The sequence below is a fragment of the Podarcis raffonei genome, chromosome 12, assembly GCF_027172205.1.
Source record: "Podarcis raffonei isolate rPodRaf1 chromosome 12, rPodRaf1.pri, whole genome shotgun sequence".
Classification (NCBI taxonomy): Eukaryota; Metazoa; Chordata; class Lepidosauria; order Squamata; family Lacertidae; genus Podarcis; species Podarcis raffonei.
In genome coordinates, this window is record NC_070613.1 from 10,633,951 (window position 1) to 10,649,083 (window position 15,133).

At 45.1% G+C, this 15,133-nt stretch overlaps 1 protein-coding gene across 6 annotated transcripts in view; it reads right to left on the bottom strand.

Moving 5' to 3' along the window:
* Window positions 1-15,133, bottom strand: part of XYLB (xylulokinase) — a 126,859-nt gene that overhangs the window by 97,449 nt on the left and 14,277 nt on the right. For all 6 annotated transcript variants that reach the window (XR_008332951.1, XM_053410126.1, XM_053410127.1 and 3 more), the window contains 3 exons: window positions 13,481-13,546; window positions 12,375-12,447; window positions 254-372 (listed from right to left, as the gene is read on the bottom strand). Coding sequence is in view for 5 of the 6 variants with exons in the window: in XM_053410126.1 (XP_053266101.1) it covers window positions 254-372; window positions 12,375-12,447; window positions 13,481-13,546 (258 nt within the window). In the remaining variant the exon portion in view is untranslated. The remainder of the gene's footprint in view (window positions 1-253; window positions 373-12,374; window positions 12,448-13,480; window positions 13,547-15,133) is intronic.

The following is a 15,133-nucleotide window of genomic DNA, read 5'->3' on the forward strand; positions in this document are numbered from 1 at the left end:
TCCGCTAACCCAGAAACAGTGCTTCAGGTTAAAAACTTTGCTTCAGGATGAGAACAGAAATCGTGCTCCAGCGGCGTGGCAGCAGAAGGAGGCCCCATTAGCTAAAGTGGTGCTTCAGGTTAAGAACAGTTTCAGGTTAAGTACGGACCTCCGGAACGAATTAAGTACTTAACCCGAGGTACCACTGTACAAATAAGTGTAGGAGACACAGGCCTTAATCCTCCACTGTCATGTTTGTCACAGCAGTACATACCAGTACTTTGCTAGATGGTACAGGGTGGCCCAACTTTTTCCCTAATCCAGGTGCACAAGCATCAAGACAGGCCGGACTCCATACTTTCTCATGGATTTGCAGTAAGTTCATGCCAGAACCTGGGAAGGGAAGCAGCTGTTTTTTTCTCCAGCAGCCAAAAGTGCGGGTGCCACTACTGTGAAGGCTCTGCACCCTGCAGATCTCAGCTGGCTGGACAAGGGGGTGCTCCCCTGGTGATCAAGCAAACAAAACATAATTCCCATTCCCCACAGGCTCACAATATATATCCAGATAGACAAACTGGGGGGGAGAGAATTTGACTTGAAAGAAGTCAGCTGGAAGTAGTGCAGCAAGTAAACAGAGGCAAGGGCAGTTCAGAAAGAGATTTGCATCTTGAAGAGAGCATGCCCGCCACCCCAAACCTTCCACAGATTAAACATTTGTTCATTCGTAACACATCTATGCTCAGGCCAATGGTCACGCCCTGAGCACATTGCAATGATTCCCTTTGTAATAGCTTGCCCCACACTTGCTTCTGAAAGAAGAGGGCATTTGAAAACTTAATAAAGGTAAAAGTAAAGGGACCCCTGACCATTAGGTCCAGTCGTGACCGACTCTGGGGTTGTGGCGCTCATCTCGCTTTATTGGCTGAGAGAGCTGGCGTACAGCTTCCGGGTCATGTGGCCAGCATGACTAAGCCGCTTCTGGCGAACCAGAGCAGCGCACGAAAACGCCGTTTACCTTCCTGCCGGAGCGGTACCTATTTATCTACTTGCACTTTGATGTGATTTCGAACTGCTAGGTTGGCAGGAGCAAGGACCGAGCAACGGGAGCTCACCCCGTCGTGGAGATTCGAACTGCCGACCTTCTGATTGGCAAGTCCTAGGCTCTGTGGTTTAACCCACAGCGCCACCCGCGTCCCTTAATAGCTGATGTTTAAAACACTAAAAAGAATGTTTAAGAACACTCAGTATGAAAACAGGCCCGTGGTTACACTTGGTACAGAGCAGCTGAAATTCAGAATGTCGCAGCATCGCCCCAGAAAAGGCCATCTCTCACACCCATCCTCAAACTCTCCCCATACATCACTGGAGACCTCAGAGGAGCAAGGTCCTTTTTGTGGTGATGCCACAATTCTGGAATGTTCTCTCCCACTGCAATCAGTCAGGATCCCTCTTTTTGTTTCTTTTGCCAGAAACTAAAGACACATATTTCAACAAGCTTTTAATATGTAACACCTAGTTTTATTGATGCCAGTTTTAATGAGTAACATCTTTTATTCTCGTCGCTGTGAGTTTTTTTAAGTGTTGGTTGTATCGTATGTTGCCTATCATCACTTACAGTAATTATCCGTTGTACTGAGATATATATGAATTATTATTATTATCATCATCCTCATCAGGGCATTTAGCAGCATTCACTATCTAGACAGGTTGCGGAGGTAAGGATGTAACTATAGCTGAGCATTCAAACAGCACTTTCAGGTGCATGCATTAACACGAGGATCTTCTGTAGTATTTTGGCCCTTCTGGCTTGCCATACCAAGAGCCACCTGAGCCAACATTCAGAAGCTATGCTTTCAGTTTCAGTTCTGCATTACAAGCTACAACCTGCTGTGTGGTTTTCTCCACCGCAAACCCTTTTGTATTAAAGATGCTTTTGTTATGCATCTTTTCTGGGAATATTTTTTGCATAATTTCCATGACATTTTGCTATTTACTAAGCATCCACCTTGATATGTTTGCACAAAATTTGCACAAAGATTGTTGTACAATGTCACTGTTTGCTGAGCACTCATTTTGATTTGTTTGCAGATATTATATGACACCACCCAGTGACACCGCCATCTCACATTTTCCTGTGTGTACTTTCGCAGAATCATAGAATTGTAGAGTTGGAAGGCACCCTGAGGGAATGTCAATTAAAGCATGCATGGCAGATGGCCATCCAACCTCTGCTTAAAAACCTCCAAGGAAGGAGAATCCACCACCTTTCAAGGGAGTCTATTCCACTGTCAAACAGCTCTCACCCTCAGAAAGTTCTTCGTGATCCACAAAAATTTTGACCTGTGGTGGTGGAGCTTTTTTGTTAGTGCAGGTTTGTCACAAAAGAGCACCAAATTCACTTGATATTGCACAACGTAAATTTGTCAGCTTATGATCAGATCATATCCACAAAAAGTGACAGTCTGGAAGCAGCCCCAGGAATCAAGATGTGTCCACCACCCACGCAGATATCTTGTGTACATGCTAACGAAAAGATGTAAGGCGGCAAGCAAACATTTTCCCAAAAGAGAAAATGGGTAGTGGTTTTCCAGCAATTCGGAGTAGAGGCTAGCACAGGCGTACCCAAACTCAGCCGTCCAGATGTTTTGGGACTACAACTCCCATCATCCTTAGCTAACAGGACCAGTGGTGAGAGATGGTGGGAATTGTAGTCCCAAAACAGCTGGAGGGTCGAGTTTAGGGATGCCTGTGCTAGCAGCACCCTGAGCAGCTCACATCATACATGGCAGAGAAGAGTCAAGTGTTCTCTCTTGCTTTTGTGCCTTTTCTCTTCCTGTCTTTTTAAAAAGAGTGCAAATTCACCTCTTGCACTTCTGTCAATGCTCTCTCTTTTCCCTCCCTACTCTGCTTTACTTCCTTTTTCAGCTTCAGTTAAGTTATTCTCTCTCTCTCTCTTGTCTCACCCAGCTATTGGCAAGCCTTTCCTTTTAGGTGTTTCTTTGTTCTGATCTCTTCCAAGGTGTAGAGGGAACGCTAGTAGGACTGTGGTTCCCTGAGGCTTATTTCCATCCCACTCTCATCCCTTTCTCTCTTTCTCTCCCTCTCTCTTTATAAATAGAGAGGCACTAAATCTGCTCTTCTTCTGGGACCCTGCCAGTTCTCCAGTTGCTACTGGAGGAAGAAGACATTGAAGCATGCTGCCAATTGGCATGAGGCTGAACTGGCTCCCTTGCCGCGGACCAGGAAGCAATTAGTGGGCTGGCATCATTCCATGGGCACTCGCTTTAGTTGAAAACCAGGACTTGAAGAACACACGGTTATGAACACTGCTCAGACCAGAGAGGTGCCACAGAGGTACCAGTTATTTCACAGAAGCTATATCTGAGCCTGTTGTTGTTGTTGTTTAGTCGTTTAGTCGTGTCCAACTCTTCATGACCCCATGGACCAGAGCACGCCAGGCACTCCTGTCTTCCACTGCCTCCCCCAGCTGCTCACGCTGGTAGCTTCGAGAACACTGTCCAACCATCTTGTCCTCTGTCGTCCCCTTCTCCTTGTGCCCTCCATCTTTCCCAGCATCAGGGTCTTTTCCAGGGAGTCTTCTCTTCTCATGAGGTGGCCAAAGTATTGGAGCCTCAGCTTCACAATCTGTCCTTCCAGTGAGCACTCAGGGCTGATTTCCTTCAGAATGGATAGGTTTGATCTTCTTGCAGTCCATGGGACTCTCAAGAGTCTCCTCCAGCACCATAATTCAAAAGCATCAATTCTTCGGCGATCAGCCTTCTTTATGGTCCAGCTCTCACTTCCATACATCACTACTGGGAAAACCATAGCTTTAACTATACGGACCTGAGCCTAGGCCACTCCAGTTTAGTGAAAAACATCCAACATCGAAAATCCGTTATCCAACATCACCTAAAAGATACCAGGTGCAGCACACAGTTTAAAATCAATGAGGCCAGACTTTAGGCTTGCATGATCTTCTTTATTCACTAGTACCCTGATACCAACCAACAGGAACCAAATACAATACATCGCCTGGGCCTACTCACATCCATCCAGCACTCTGACGCCAAAACTATTCATCTCTCTTGCCTTCTCCTTCAAAACTATTAATGGCCTTGCCTTTTCTTTCTTTAACTCTTTGGGCTTATTTCCAGATCCCATTCTTGAATTTCCAACCCTCAATTCTTTTTTTAAAGGTAAGTTTAAATGGTAACAGAAGGGGAAACATAAAGACAATATTCTATCTATGCAGTTTCAGTTGCTCAGATGGAAGTCAAGTATTCCTGTGTTCTAGCTACTGAATGCAAAAGGGAAGCAACTGGAAAGCTCGTTACATATTGAAAATCAAAATTATTTCACCCATTAGAAAACTTTGTAAACATATTCAACTACTCGTGCTTAGGTTTTGTTGCTCAGTGTACCCTTCCCCCTACAAAATAATTATATGGGTATGAACCAGACACATATTCTGTTCAATTTAGGTTGCTGCTGTTGTTTCCATTTCTATTTGGTGGGGGGCGGGGTTAATTTAAAAAAAAAACACTGTAAAGATTTGCCATTTGCATAAAGGCCAAGAATTGACAGATTAATGTATTCAATGAGCAACTGCAGTTTTAAAGCAACATATGGCGATTTTCAGATGAAATCCCTGACTTTTCTGAACCCTGAGAAACATTTAATCAGAACTCTCTTGTGCCACTTTGCAAAAGGGCAAGTTAACTCCAATCTTTAAACTCCATCTGTGCATGATTCTCTAATCTCCTCTGTACAAAGCACATCGTCTAAACCAACGAAACCAGTAAAACCAGTCCACTAATGCTTGCATTGCAGACCTAAGATTATTTATTCAGTATGCCCAGTAATTTAATACATCTCAACAGTGCTTGTAACCCCATGAACTATACAGCTAGCTGGATGGTAAACTAAACCATCAGCCAAAGAAAATTAGGTTCCGTCATCTGGATTGCAAAACTATCTGTAGATCAACTTTCCCAGCCTCTTCATCCAGAATTAATGACTTCTAATAACAAAGACTGTCCAGTAAATCATGACCCATTAACACACTTTGGTATGTATTGTCAGTGTTTTCAGCCCAGAGAATGAGAAAGGCGATGCACTCTGTGTTGGGCTACTATTGAGGTTGGTTTGGATGTGGCTACTCCTTTTCTGTGGAACTGTACTTTCCAGAAACAATTGAAGACATTTTTGTTCTTTTCCCGCTAGTGCTAGATGAAAAGGTGTTCATTTTGTGTTATGTGTAAATCTATACGGCTGCTATTGCAGCTGTTCTTAAGGATGCTTCTGTAAATTGCTTTGGGAGATATACGTGGAAAGCGATTCACAAATTAAATAACAACAACACAGGAGATACCTTTTATCGGACCAATGTTTGTTAGTAAACATTTTATATTGTAAACCGCCTTGTGTTCTTCAGATGAAATAAATACTAATAATAATAGTAATAAGAATAAGAATTACTACTACTACTACTACTACTACTACCGCTTGCAGAGTGCTACCAGGTTGCAACCTGGAGAGTATACATTTCCATATCCCAATAAAAAAACGAAGCAACTGTGGCTGCTACATCATATCCCCCACACACACACACCCCAGTCTTGCAACCCTGACATATAAGGCCCTACACAGCTCAGCACCAGGTTATTTGGGAGACTACCATATCCTTTAGATCAGGGGTCAGCAACCTTTTTCAGCGTGGGCCGGTCCACCGTCCCTCAGACCATGTGGTGGGCCGGACTATATTTTGAAAAAATATATATGAATGAATTCCTATGCCCCACAAATAACCCAGAGATGCATTTTAAATAAAAGCACACATTCTACTCATGTAAAAACACGCTGATTCCTGGACCATCCGTGGGCCGGATTGAGAAGACGATTGGGCCGCATCCGGCCCACAGGCCTTAGGTTGCCTACCCCTGCTTTAGATACCCAATAGATCCTGCAAGTTCCCAAAATCTCAGAATCTTACTTTACATCAACTCAGAGCAGGACTTTTAGTGTGGCTGCTCCAGTTCTGTTGAATAACTTTCCTGTCAAGATATGCCTGGCCTCCACTATCTGAACTTTCTGGAAACCACTGAAGACTCTTTTTTTGTTCTGAAAGGCTTCTTTTTTCCAGCAGGGTAAATGGGACTTTGTCATGATGGGATTTTACAGGCAACTGTATGAATTATTATGATTATTATGATTATTATGATTGTTGTAAGTCCTCTTTGATCCCGAGTTGGAGGAACATCCAGGTTGAACTGCATTTTTAAAAATCGAAAGAACTTGAGCACAAGGCTATCTTGCTTACTGAAAGCAATGAGACCACATCTCGGTGGGACTATACCCACGGATTTTGGAAGCTTGCTTGCGCCCATTCAGAAAGGACTGGTGAGGACTTTGCCCACGCATTGTTCTGCTTGACAATCTGCTGTTATCTATACAGAGCGATATTGCTTGAGAGAGACAGGAAGATAAAGAAAGAGGCATTCATTAAGCAGCAATGTAAAGAACGGTGCTGCCCCATAGATCTACATCAAGTGCATTCAATCACTTACAGTTCTTTGGTCTACTACTCTGAATAGATACAAAGCTAGCAATGAATAGCAGCGCTCTCTCTCTCTCAGGTCGTGGTTCAATGACAAATGCAAAGAGGCGGCAATGCTTAGATGAAAAGTGGGGTCAATATGAGGATGAATGGAGAGGCTCACTAAGTGGTTACAGCAGCTCACTTCAAAGCTCAAAGTGGCCAAGCAACACAACTGACATTTTTAGGGAATATACAAACGTTGGCACAGTATTAACCAGGTATGCAAAAACATCTTTCCGAAATGCACAAAGAAGTTCAAGGCTGACAAAGAAATCATCCTCATTTGTCCTTTACGCTACAAAGATTGACGCTACACAGCTCTTTTCTCTGGAATTGCCGTCCTCTCAAGATTGTTGACTTCCAAACCCTCCTGGGTTTTTTCCAGATCAGATCAGATTTCTGGCAATTTTTGTCCTAAAATGCTATTGCAGCTCCAGCCTCTCTAGTGCGAACAGACAAAGCAATGTTAAGGCCCTCGTGCCTTTACACCCTTCCTCTTTGCAGGCTCTGGCCATTTTATTACTTCCTGTTGATACTGGTTGAGGAATTAGTAAGTAACCTTTGAACAATCTTTCTTATGATTGCCCCATGTCAGTTTCTATTCCTGCAGGGGGCGATGGGAGTCTTTAATTACAGTCGTACCTTGGATTTCAAACAGCTTAGTTCACAAACAACTCAGACCTCGAATGTCGCTGTTAGGTGTGTGCCGGTGCGGTTGCTCAAGAGCGAACAGGCAAGACCCCCACTGGTCTTTTCAAGGCTTTATTATCGGTGTTATGTATTGAAGTTCTCACCCTGGCCACCAGGAGTATCGTGTATATAGTTTTCACTCAGGTCCACGTCAGTTACTTTAGGCGGGAAACCCTGGGTTGTTGTTGCTACAATGTTGACAGCCGGTTGCCTATAAAAGCAGGCCGGCTGAGCTGTTTGCTGTTCAGTTCTGTTCCAGCTTACAAATAAAAAGCTGCTTTGAAGAATCGCTGTGTTGTCTGATATGTTCACCCACAACTTAACACTAGCGACGAAGGTGGGATCGATGGACATCAGAGCACAGCCAGACGCGGCCACCCTCTGAGATGAGCTGAATCACGGAGCTGAAACACTGAGCGAAATCACGGAGCAGAACCAATTCAGAGCTGACCGTTCTGGCTAGAGAACTGTGTTCCATCCATCGCCTCCACGTCGGCATCGGAACCGTGGCTTCACTCGTGCCTCTACCGCCGTTTGCCCCAGCCTTTGAATCATGGGACTCCTACCTCGCTCGGTTCGACTGCTACCCCCAAGCATATGAGCTGACAAGAGGGTCTGTAGAGCAGAGGCAGGGCCTCTTCCTCAGCCTTTGTGGCCCCGAAGTGTTCGTGATGGCCCGAGCATTGGTTGCGCCTCTAGCAGTCCAGGCAGAGCCGTGGGACACGATTCAAGAGAAGCGCCGCAACCACTATGCGGCAAAGCCATCCAAGATTGCTGCCCGCCATGCATTCTACCACCGGAACCAGGCAGAGGGGGAGTCAATTAACAACTACACCACCGCCCTCCGACAAGCTGCAATGCACTGTGAGTTCCGAGACTTAGACGATGCCCTGATGGATCGAATCGTCTGTGGGGTCCGGGACATCTGTCTGCAACGGCATCTCCTTGCCAAGCCAAACCTCACGCTGCAGAAAGCCATTGAGGAGGCCGTGGCCTCAGAAGCTGCTGAACTCTCCACCCAGGAAATCCGCAAGGCCAGTAGCCCATATTTAAAAGACTATGTTCATTGGACAAACTGTACATGTAAAGCTGCATGGTGAATAGGGTCAATTAATATGCTTATGTGCCTGACTGAAACCAATAAGGGTATTGCTGTATGCAATGGAACCACTATGATTGTAACTAATGCCTTATCTCGGTGGGGAGGGGTGTTGTGTATTCAAGTTCTCACCCTGGCCACCAGGAGTATCATGTATATAGTTTTCACTCAGGTCCACTTTAGGCGGGAAACCCTGGGTTGTTGTTGCTACAATGTTGACAGCCGGTTGCCTATAAAAGCAGGCCGGCTGAGCTGTTTGCTGTTCAGTTCTGTTCCAGCTTATAAATATAGAGCTGCTTTGAAGAATCGCTGTGTCGTCTGATATGTTCACCCACAACTTAACCATCGGTACAAGAACATTCACAGTGCAGAACGTCTCAATTCCATGTCTTGCTCAGTCACCAGCAGAATCTGGGAGTGGGCGATCCTTAAACTTTCCCCAGCAGAGCAGTATTTTGACCCCCATCCTACGCCTCCCCTCTCTGCGCATAAACCGACTGCACAGAGAGGGCGTGGGCAGAGGGGGACCTGCCTCCCCCCCCGCTTTGTTCATGCTCGGGGCTGTGGCTCTCCCTTGCATCCTCCGAGCCCTGCACCCCTTCCCCACTAGAGGCGGGACTTCCCTCCTCCGCGGAGGAAGTGCTGCTTCTCAGGATCTTTGGAGGCTCCCTGTAACCAACTGCCCTTCCACCTCTCGCCTCTGAGCTGATGGCAGTTCCCTGACAGTCGCAAACCTGGAAGTAGGTGTTCCCAGTTTGCGAACTTTGCCTCGGAAGCCGAACATCCGGCGCGGCTTGGTTTCCTAACATTTCGGAAGTTGAACGGACTTCCAGAACGCATTATGTTCGAAAACCAAGGTAAGACTGTACTGGCTTCATCTTATTATCCCCTCTCCAATAAAAAATAAAAAAATCTATTCACAATTTGAAAAACAAAGGAAAGAGGAAGAAATTTATCAAGGCCAGAGGCAAATCCAGCTGCCTCAAGAAAGCCTCAGTCCAGCTGCTGAGAGGATGAGAAACCTAGGGAAGGAAATTGTTCAGTCTGTTTTCTACAATTTGGCATTCCTGAACCTGCTTAAGATCAAAGCACAACTATCAATCGGATTACAGACTTCTCCAGATTCTACAGAATCAGTCCCCAAAAGTGCACATATTTTACATTTAAAATGCAGATAAAATACATATTTTAGGGGTGGAGGAATTGTGTTGCAAGATGTTTATTTTATTGAAAGAGTGCAAACGAAATGTGTGCAATTTAAACAGATTTTTTGTGTGCTTTCTTTCAGAAAGTGTGCAAAAAATGGAATGGAACCCAGACTTTATGAATGGGTACAAGCAAGACTAACACAGAATAGACTTAGGATGCTCCATCCATCCTTAGAGAGGCACCAGGCATGGAGGCTGGTCTTCTGCGCCATTGCCCCATTGCTTTGGCTATTGGTAAATTTAAGTATTTTCATTCTGTGTTCTGCTGCTTAAGTGCAAGAAAGCATTTACAACTTAAATTATTAGAAATAGGCTATTAGCACAGTAGAAAAAGAGCTGCTTTTGGACAAGAAGAGCTAGGTCAAATAACTACTCCATGGATTTTATGACTTATGCAAGTCACTATCTATGAAAGTAAGACATCTCTGTGGTGAGAGTGAAATTTAGGCATCTCCATGGTGCGAGCAGAATGGCTGTTTTCAAAAGTTTTAGTGTTTTATCACTTGTAAAGGGTGATACATCAAATGACACATTTAAGTTGTTTAGTCTCAAGTTTCTCACTTAAAAACAAAACCCCACACAGTATAAATGGAAATCATTTGTCATTCTAATATAGTTTTTGGCACATTTTAAAAAATCAATCAACAAAGTGCAAAACATTTTACAGGAAGAGATTTGTGCCTCCTGGAACTGGAACATCATCCTAGATTTGCTTTTCTGACACACACACTTTCTGATGGAGCTTATTGGATTTTTTTTTTAAAGGATCTGTTCTACTGGAGGGCTAAACAACTGGACCGAGTATCTTTATAGTCTGTACAACCCAAATATAAACCAAGAAGAAATGAAGAAGGGGATCATTATTTGAACAATGTGTTATCTCTGAAGAAAAACATGAGAAAGAGCATGCAAACTGCAAGTTGCTGAGGGCCAGTTACATGTTATATCCATATGAAGGCTGCTCCATATGGCTCCATATGGCACAGGTCGCCGTGCCCATTTGTTTGCAGCTTCATGCTACATCGGCAGATGAAATCGTCTGCCAATTTTTTAAGAGTTCAGGAGAACACCAGGGAATGGAACGCTCCCTTCCCTTCAATTACTTTCCACCATTCTCCACTCTGGTGCAATACCTTGAACCATGGTTAACTATTGTACTGGTCGCAGTGTGAACCATGGTTAATGCTATCCATGATTCACACTGTCAGGGGACTGCCATCAAGAGGGGAGAAGGAGGTAGGAACGTACAGAGAGCCTCCCACTTTGATCAGCAGTAACACTTCATCAGAGACTGGTGTTAGAACTGAAGAAGAAATGGGGGGAGAGGGGAGGGAAAGGCTCACAGACTTAAACTGCAGGAAAGAAGATTCCACCTAAACATTAGGAAGAACTTCCTGACAGTAAGAGCTGTTCGACAGTGGAATTTGCTGCCAAGGAGTGTGGTGGAGTCTCCTTCTTTGGAGGTCTTTAAGCAAAGGCTTGACAACCATATGTCAGGAGTGCTCTGATGGTGTTTCCTGCTTGGCAGGGGGTTGGACTCGATGGCCCTTGTGGTCTCTTCCAACTCTATGATTCTATGATTCTATGATTCTATGACTTCTCTGCGAGCCCCAGCACCGATCCCAGGGAGGCTAATAGGGAAACAGAGATGCAACTTCCGTCGCCTAGTTTTGGCAGGGGAGTCAAGCATAAGGAAAAAAGGCAGAGTCTGGGCGTGTCGAGGTTCTTATGCTTGGGGGGGGGACAGGAAAAGTCCACTCTCGGAATCTGCTAGCGACTGAGGGAGACATGAACTTTGGATGTCTGCACTGTACATAGTTTGCACCAAATAAAACCTGTAAAAAGGCAGGTCGGAGTCCTGTTTACTCATGAGCAACCATACTCATCCCTCACACACACACCAAGCAAACTCTACTTTAGAGGAAGTCTGGCTTGCATTAAACACAGATAACTTTGGTGTCACAGTCACTCTAAGAAGGGAAGTGTAGAGGGGATAGAAAGGAGCAGGGATGGAGAACCTTCATTCTGTGAACCACCCTGAGATCTTATGATGAAGTGGTGAATGAAGGGCAGTATATATCATCGGCATAGCAACCCCCACTTTTTAAAAGAGATGTTGAGCTTTTTTAGGAAGGCAGCCCTGTTCAGGGAAGTATTTAATGTGTGACATTCTGATGTATTTTTAATCTTTGTTGGAAGCCGCCCAGAGTGGCTGGGGAAACTCAGTCAGATGGGCAGGGTACAAATAATAAGTTATTATTATTATTATTAGGTCGCCCAAAGTTGTTGGGCTTTTCGGGGAACAGCACCAAAACTTCCTTAGCTGGCTTAGCCCATGATGCCCTGCACCCCACCTCGTGGTTAAATAATAATAACCTTTGGCTCTCCAGATAATGCTGGACTCTCTTCATTCCCAGCCAGCATGGCCAATAGTCAAGGATGATGGGAACTGGAGTCCAACAATATGCAGAAGATCGCACGCTCCCTACTTCTGATCTAGACAGTCTACGAGCAAGATAGACTTTCCCAAGGCTACCCAATTGATCTGTGACCGAGCAGGAAGTAAATCCTAGGCTCCCAATTTCAAATCTGATGTTTGATCTGCTTTACCAGAAGCACTATTGCTCTATTCATGCCGTATTTCTGGTATGAAAACTTTTTATTGAAAACTTCTTTCATTCACAAGGAAATAGGTGAGCCTGCTGGTCCATTTATTCACTCCCAGTGGTCAGGAGAGACCTTTTGACTCAGGTTGAGCACATTAAACGGCCAACAAACAAGCCTAGAAGTCACTTACCGTCACTGTAATCAATGGGAGCATAAGCCCCTAGGAAAAGGGAGGCTGCAAAGCTGCTGACCAAAGAGATCCTCTGGAAGAGAAAAGGGAAGTGAGAAAGTGGACGCAAAATACATTCGTTTTGATTTACAAACAGATCAAGGGCTCATTCCAATTTAAAAAAATTGCTTATTTAACTTATATGCAGAATTCATCATGCGAAAGATTGGACTGGATGAATCTCAAGCAGGAATTAAGATTGCCGGAAGAAATATCAACAACCTCAGATATGCTGATGACACAACCTTGATGGCAGAAAGTGAGGTGGAATTAAAGATGCTGAAGCTGAGGCTCCAATACTTTGGCCACCTCATGAGAAGAGAAGACTCCCTGGAAAAGACCCTGATGTTGGGAAAGATGGAGGGCACAAGGAGAAGGGGACGACAGAGGACGAGATGGTGGGACAGTGTTCTCAAAGCTACCAGCATGAGTTTGACCAAAGTGCGGGAGGCAGTGGAAGACAGGAGTGGCTGGCGTGCTCTGGTCCATGGGGTCATGAAGAGTCGGACACGACTAAACGACTAAACAACAACAACAACAAATGCCACCTTTACTCCAAAGAGCTCAAGGTGACATACATGATCTCCCTATTTTATCATCACAACAACCCTGTGAGGTAGCTTAGGTTGCATGATTAGCCCAAGGTCACCAAGTGAGCTTCATAGCTGAGTGGGGATTTGACAGTGGAAGACAGGAGTGCCTGGCGTGCTCTGGTCCATGGAGTCACGAAGAGTCGGACATGACTAAACAACTAAACAACAACAACAATGGATTGTACACAACTTTGAATGCGTAAAAAAGAATGAAGCATGGTATAAAAATGTTTTAAGTATATGGATTGGTAGTCAGAAAGCCATGCATTGCCCACCAGGATGTACATTTCAGCAGCAGCTCTTGCTAAGTATTTTCCAAAAAAAAACCCATTTTCCATTTAGTGAGAATTTGTTTGTTTACCTGTTGCCTTATTTATACTAGTACAATTTGCGCAACTAAGTTCCTCTCCAAAATATCTAGGCAAAACAAAAATCAGCTCCGATTTCCAATAAGTGAACTGAAGATTAGCCCACCTCTGTGTGTGTGTAGACCTCGGGGTTCTGGCTGTAAATCTTCGCTATCTGGTTTCCTGTAAAACGCTGCAAAAGACAGGCCAATGCTTAGGAACACAAACTGTAAATTGAGTCAATAACCATTAACTCGGCATAATGAGTTCAGGACGCTGCACTTTGGGTATTTAATTTGTCTGACGCATGATGGAAGTTGTTTTTCGGTTGCAATAGGCACAAAACAGACTATTATGCATCGGCTCATTATGATAATTCCGCTCGCCTTTTGAAAAAGCAGAAGAAAAATGAAAACTGCAGCAAGAGAATTCCTGGCCACAATTTACATTCCAGAAATGATGGATCAACGGAATGTGCAATGCTGGTTGGCTAGGAAGACTCCCATCGCGATCCAGGAATCGCCTCAAGTTCTTAACTGGTTAAAGTCATTCAGTCTGTACAACTCAGCAAGGAGACTGGTTAGATCCACACTACCTTCAAATTAAAGTTGCCGAGGACCTTTCTTGAAACTGACTTACCATATTTTTCCATGTATAACATGCCCCCGTGTATAACACCCCCCCTATTTGGGGGGTCTAAAAACTGAGAAAATGGGGGGAGATTGCACCATAGCTGTCAACTTACAGATTTGAAAATAAGGGACCAGCAGCCTCTGAAATAAGGGATCAGCAGCCAAAATAAGGGATTTTCAGAGCACAGGTATGTTTGACTTCTGAGCCCCTCCGAGCCAAAGGCAGAAAGCCCAGCCAGCAGCCAAACGAAGCCTTAAGCGGTGGTTCCCACAGCACAGCAACCCGGCAAAGGGGATGCAGCAAGGAAAACCACCGTCACCTCTCCGCTGGGAAGCGCTGAGCAAAGGTGAGTCCCCAGGCAACGCGGCCGATTTGATCGGCACAAGGCATGCCAGCTCCACCCCCCCAGTCGTTCTTAGACTCCTTATTGGGTGAGCAATGCAGCCAAGCAACACAGTTGGAGCCTCCCTCCTCCCTGGCCGGCAGGGAGGGAGAGGAGCTGCTTCCTTTGAAACCCAGGAATTTTAAGGGACATCATCAATAAGGGGGACACGGCGCTGGGATAAGGGACTTTCCCGCCAAATAAGGGGCGGTTGACAGCTATGGATTGCACAGAGGTGTTGAGCTTTTAGGGGGGTTACCTAAATACGCTCACCCGCCAGACAAACACTCCCACCAGACCAAGACTTCTGATTGCATGCAACGCAGAAGCAACCAATCATCAGACCGCTCGCCACCGACAGCTTAAAATCACCCGCCCAATTGCCGCGGCAGCAACCAATTGGCCACAGCCATTGCCGCAGCCACCAATCAGCCGCACTGTCGCCGCTGACAATCTTCTCCTTGAGGCAGCAAAAAATTCCCCGCCCCTCCCTCTGCACTTCACGTGTATAAGATGCCCCCAATTCTTTTACATTGTAAAATGTAAAAGAGTCCCTGGAAAAGACCCTGATGTTGGGAAAGATTGAGGGCACAAGAAGAAGGGGACGACAGAGGATGAGATGGTTGGACAGTGTTCTGGAAGCTACAAACATGAGTCTGACCAAACTGCGGGAGGCAGTGGAAGACAGGAGTGCCTGGCGTGCTCTGGTCCAGGGGGTCACGAAGAGTCGGACACGACTAAACAACAACAACGTAAAAAAACCTT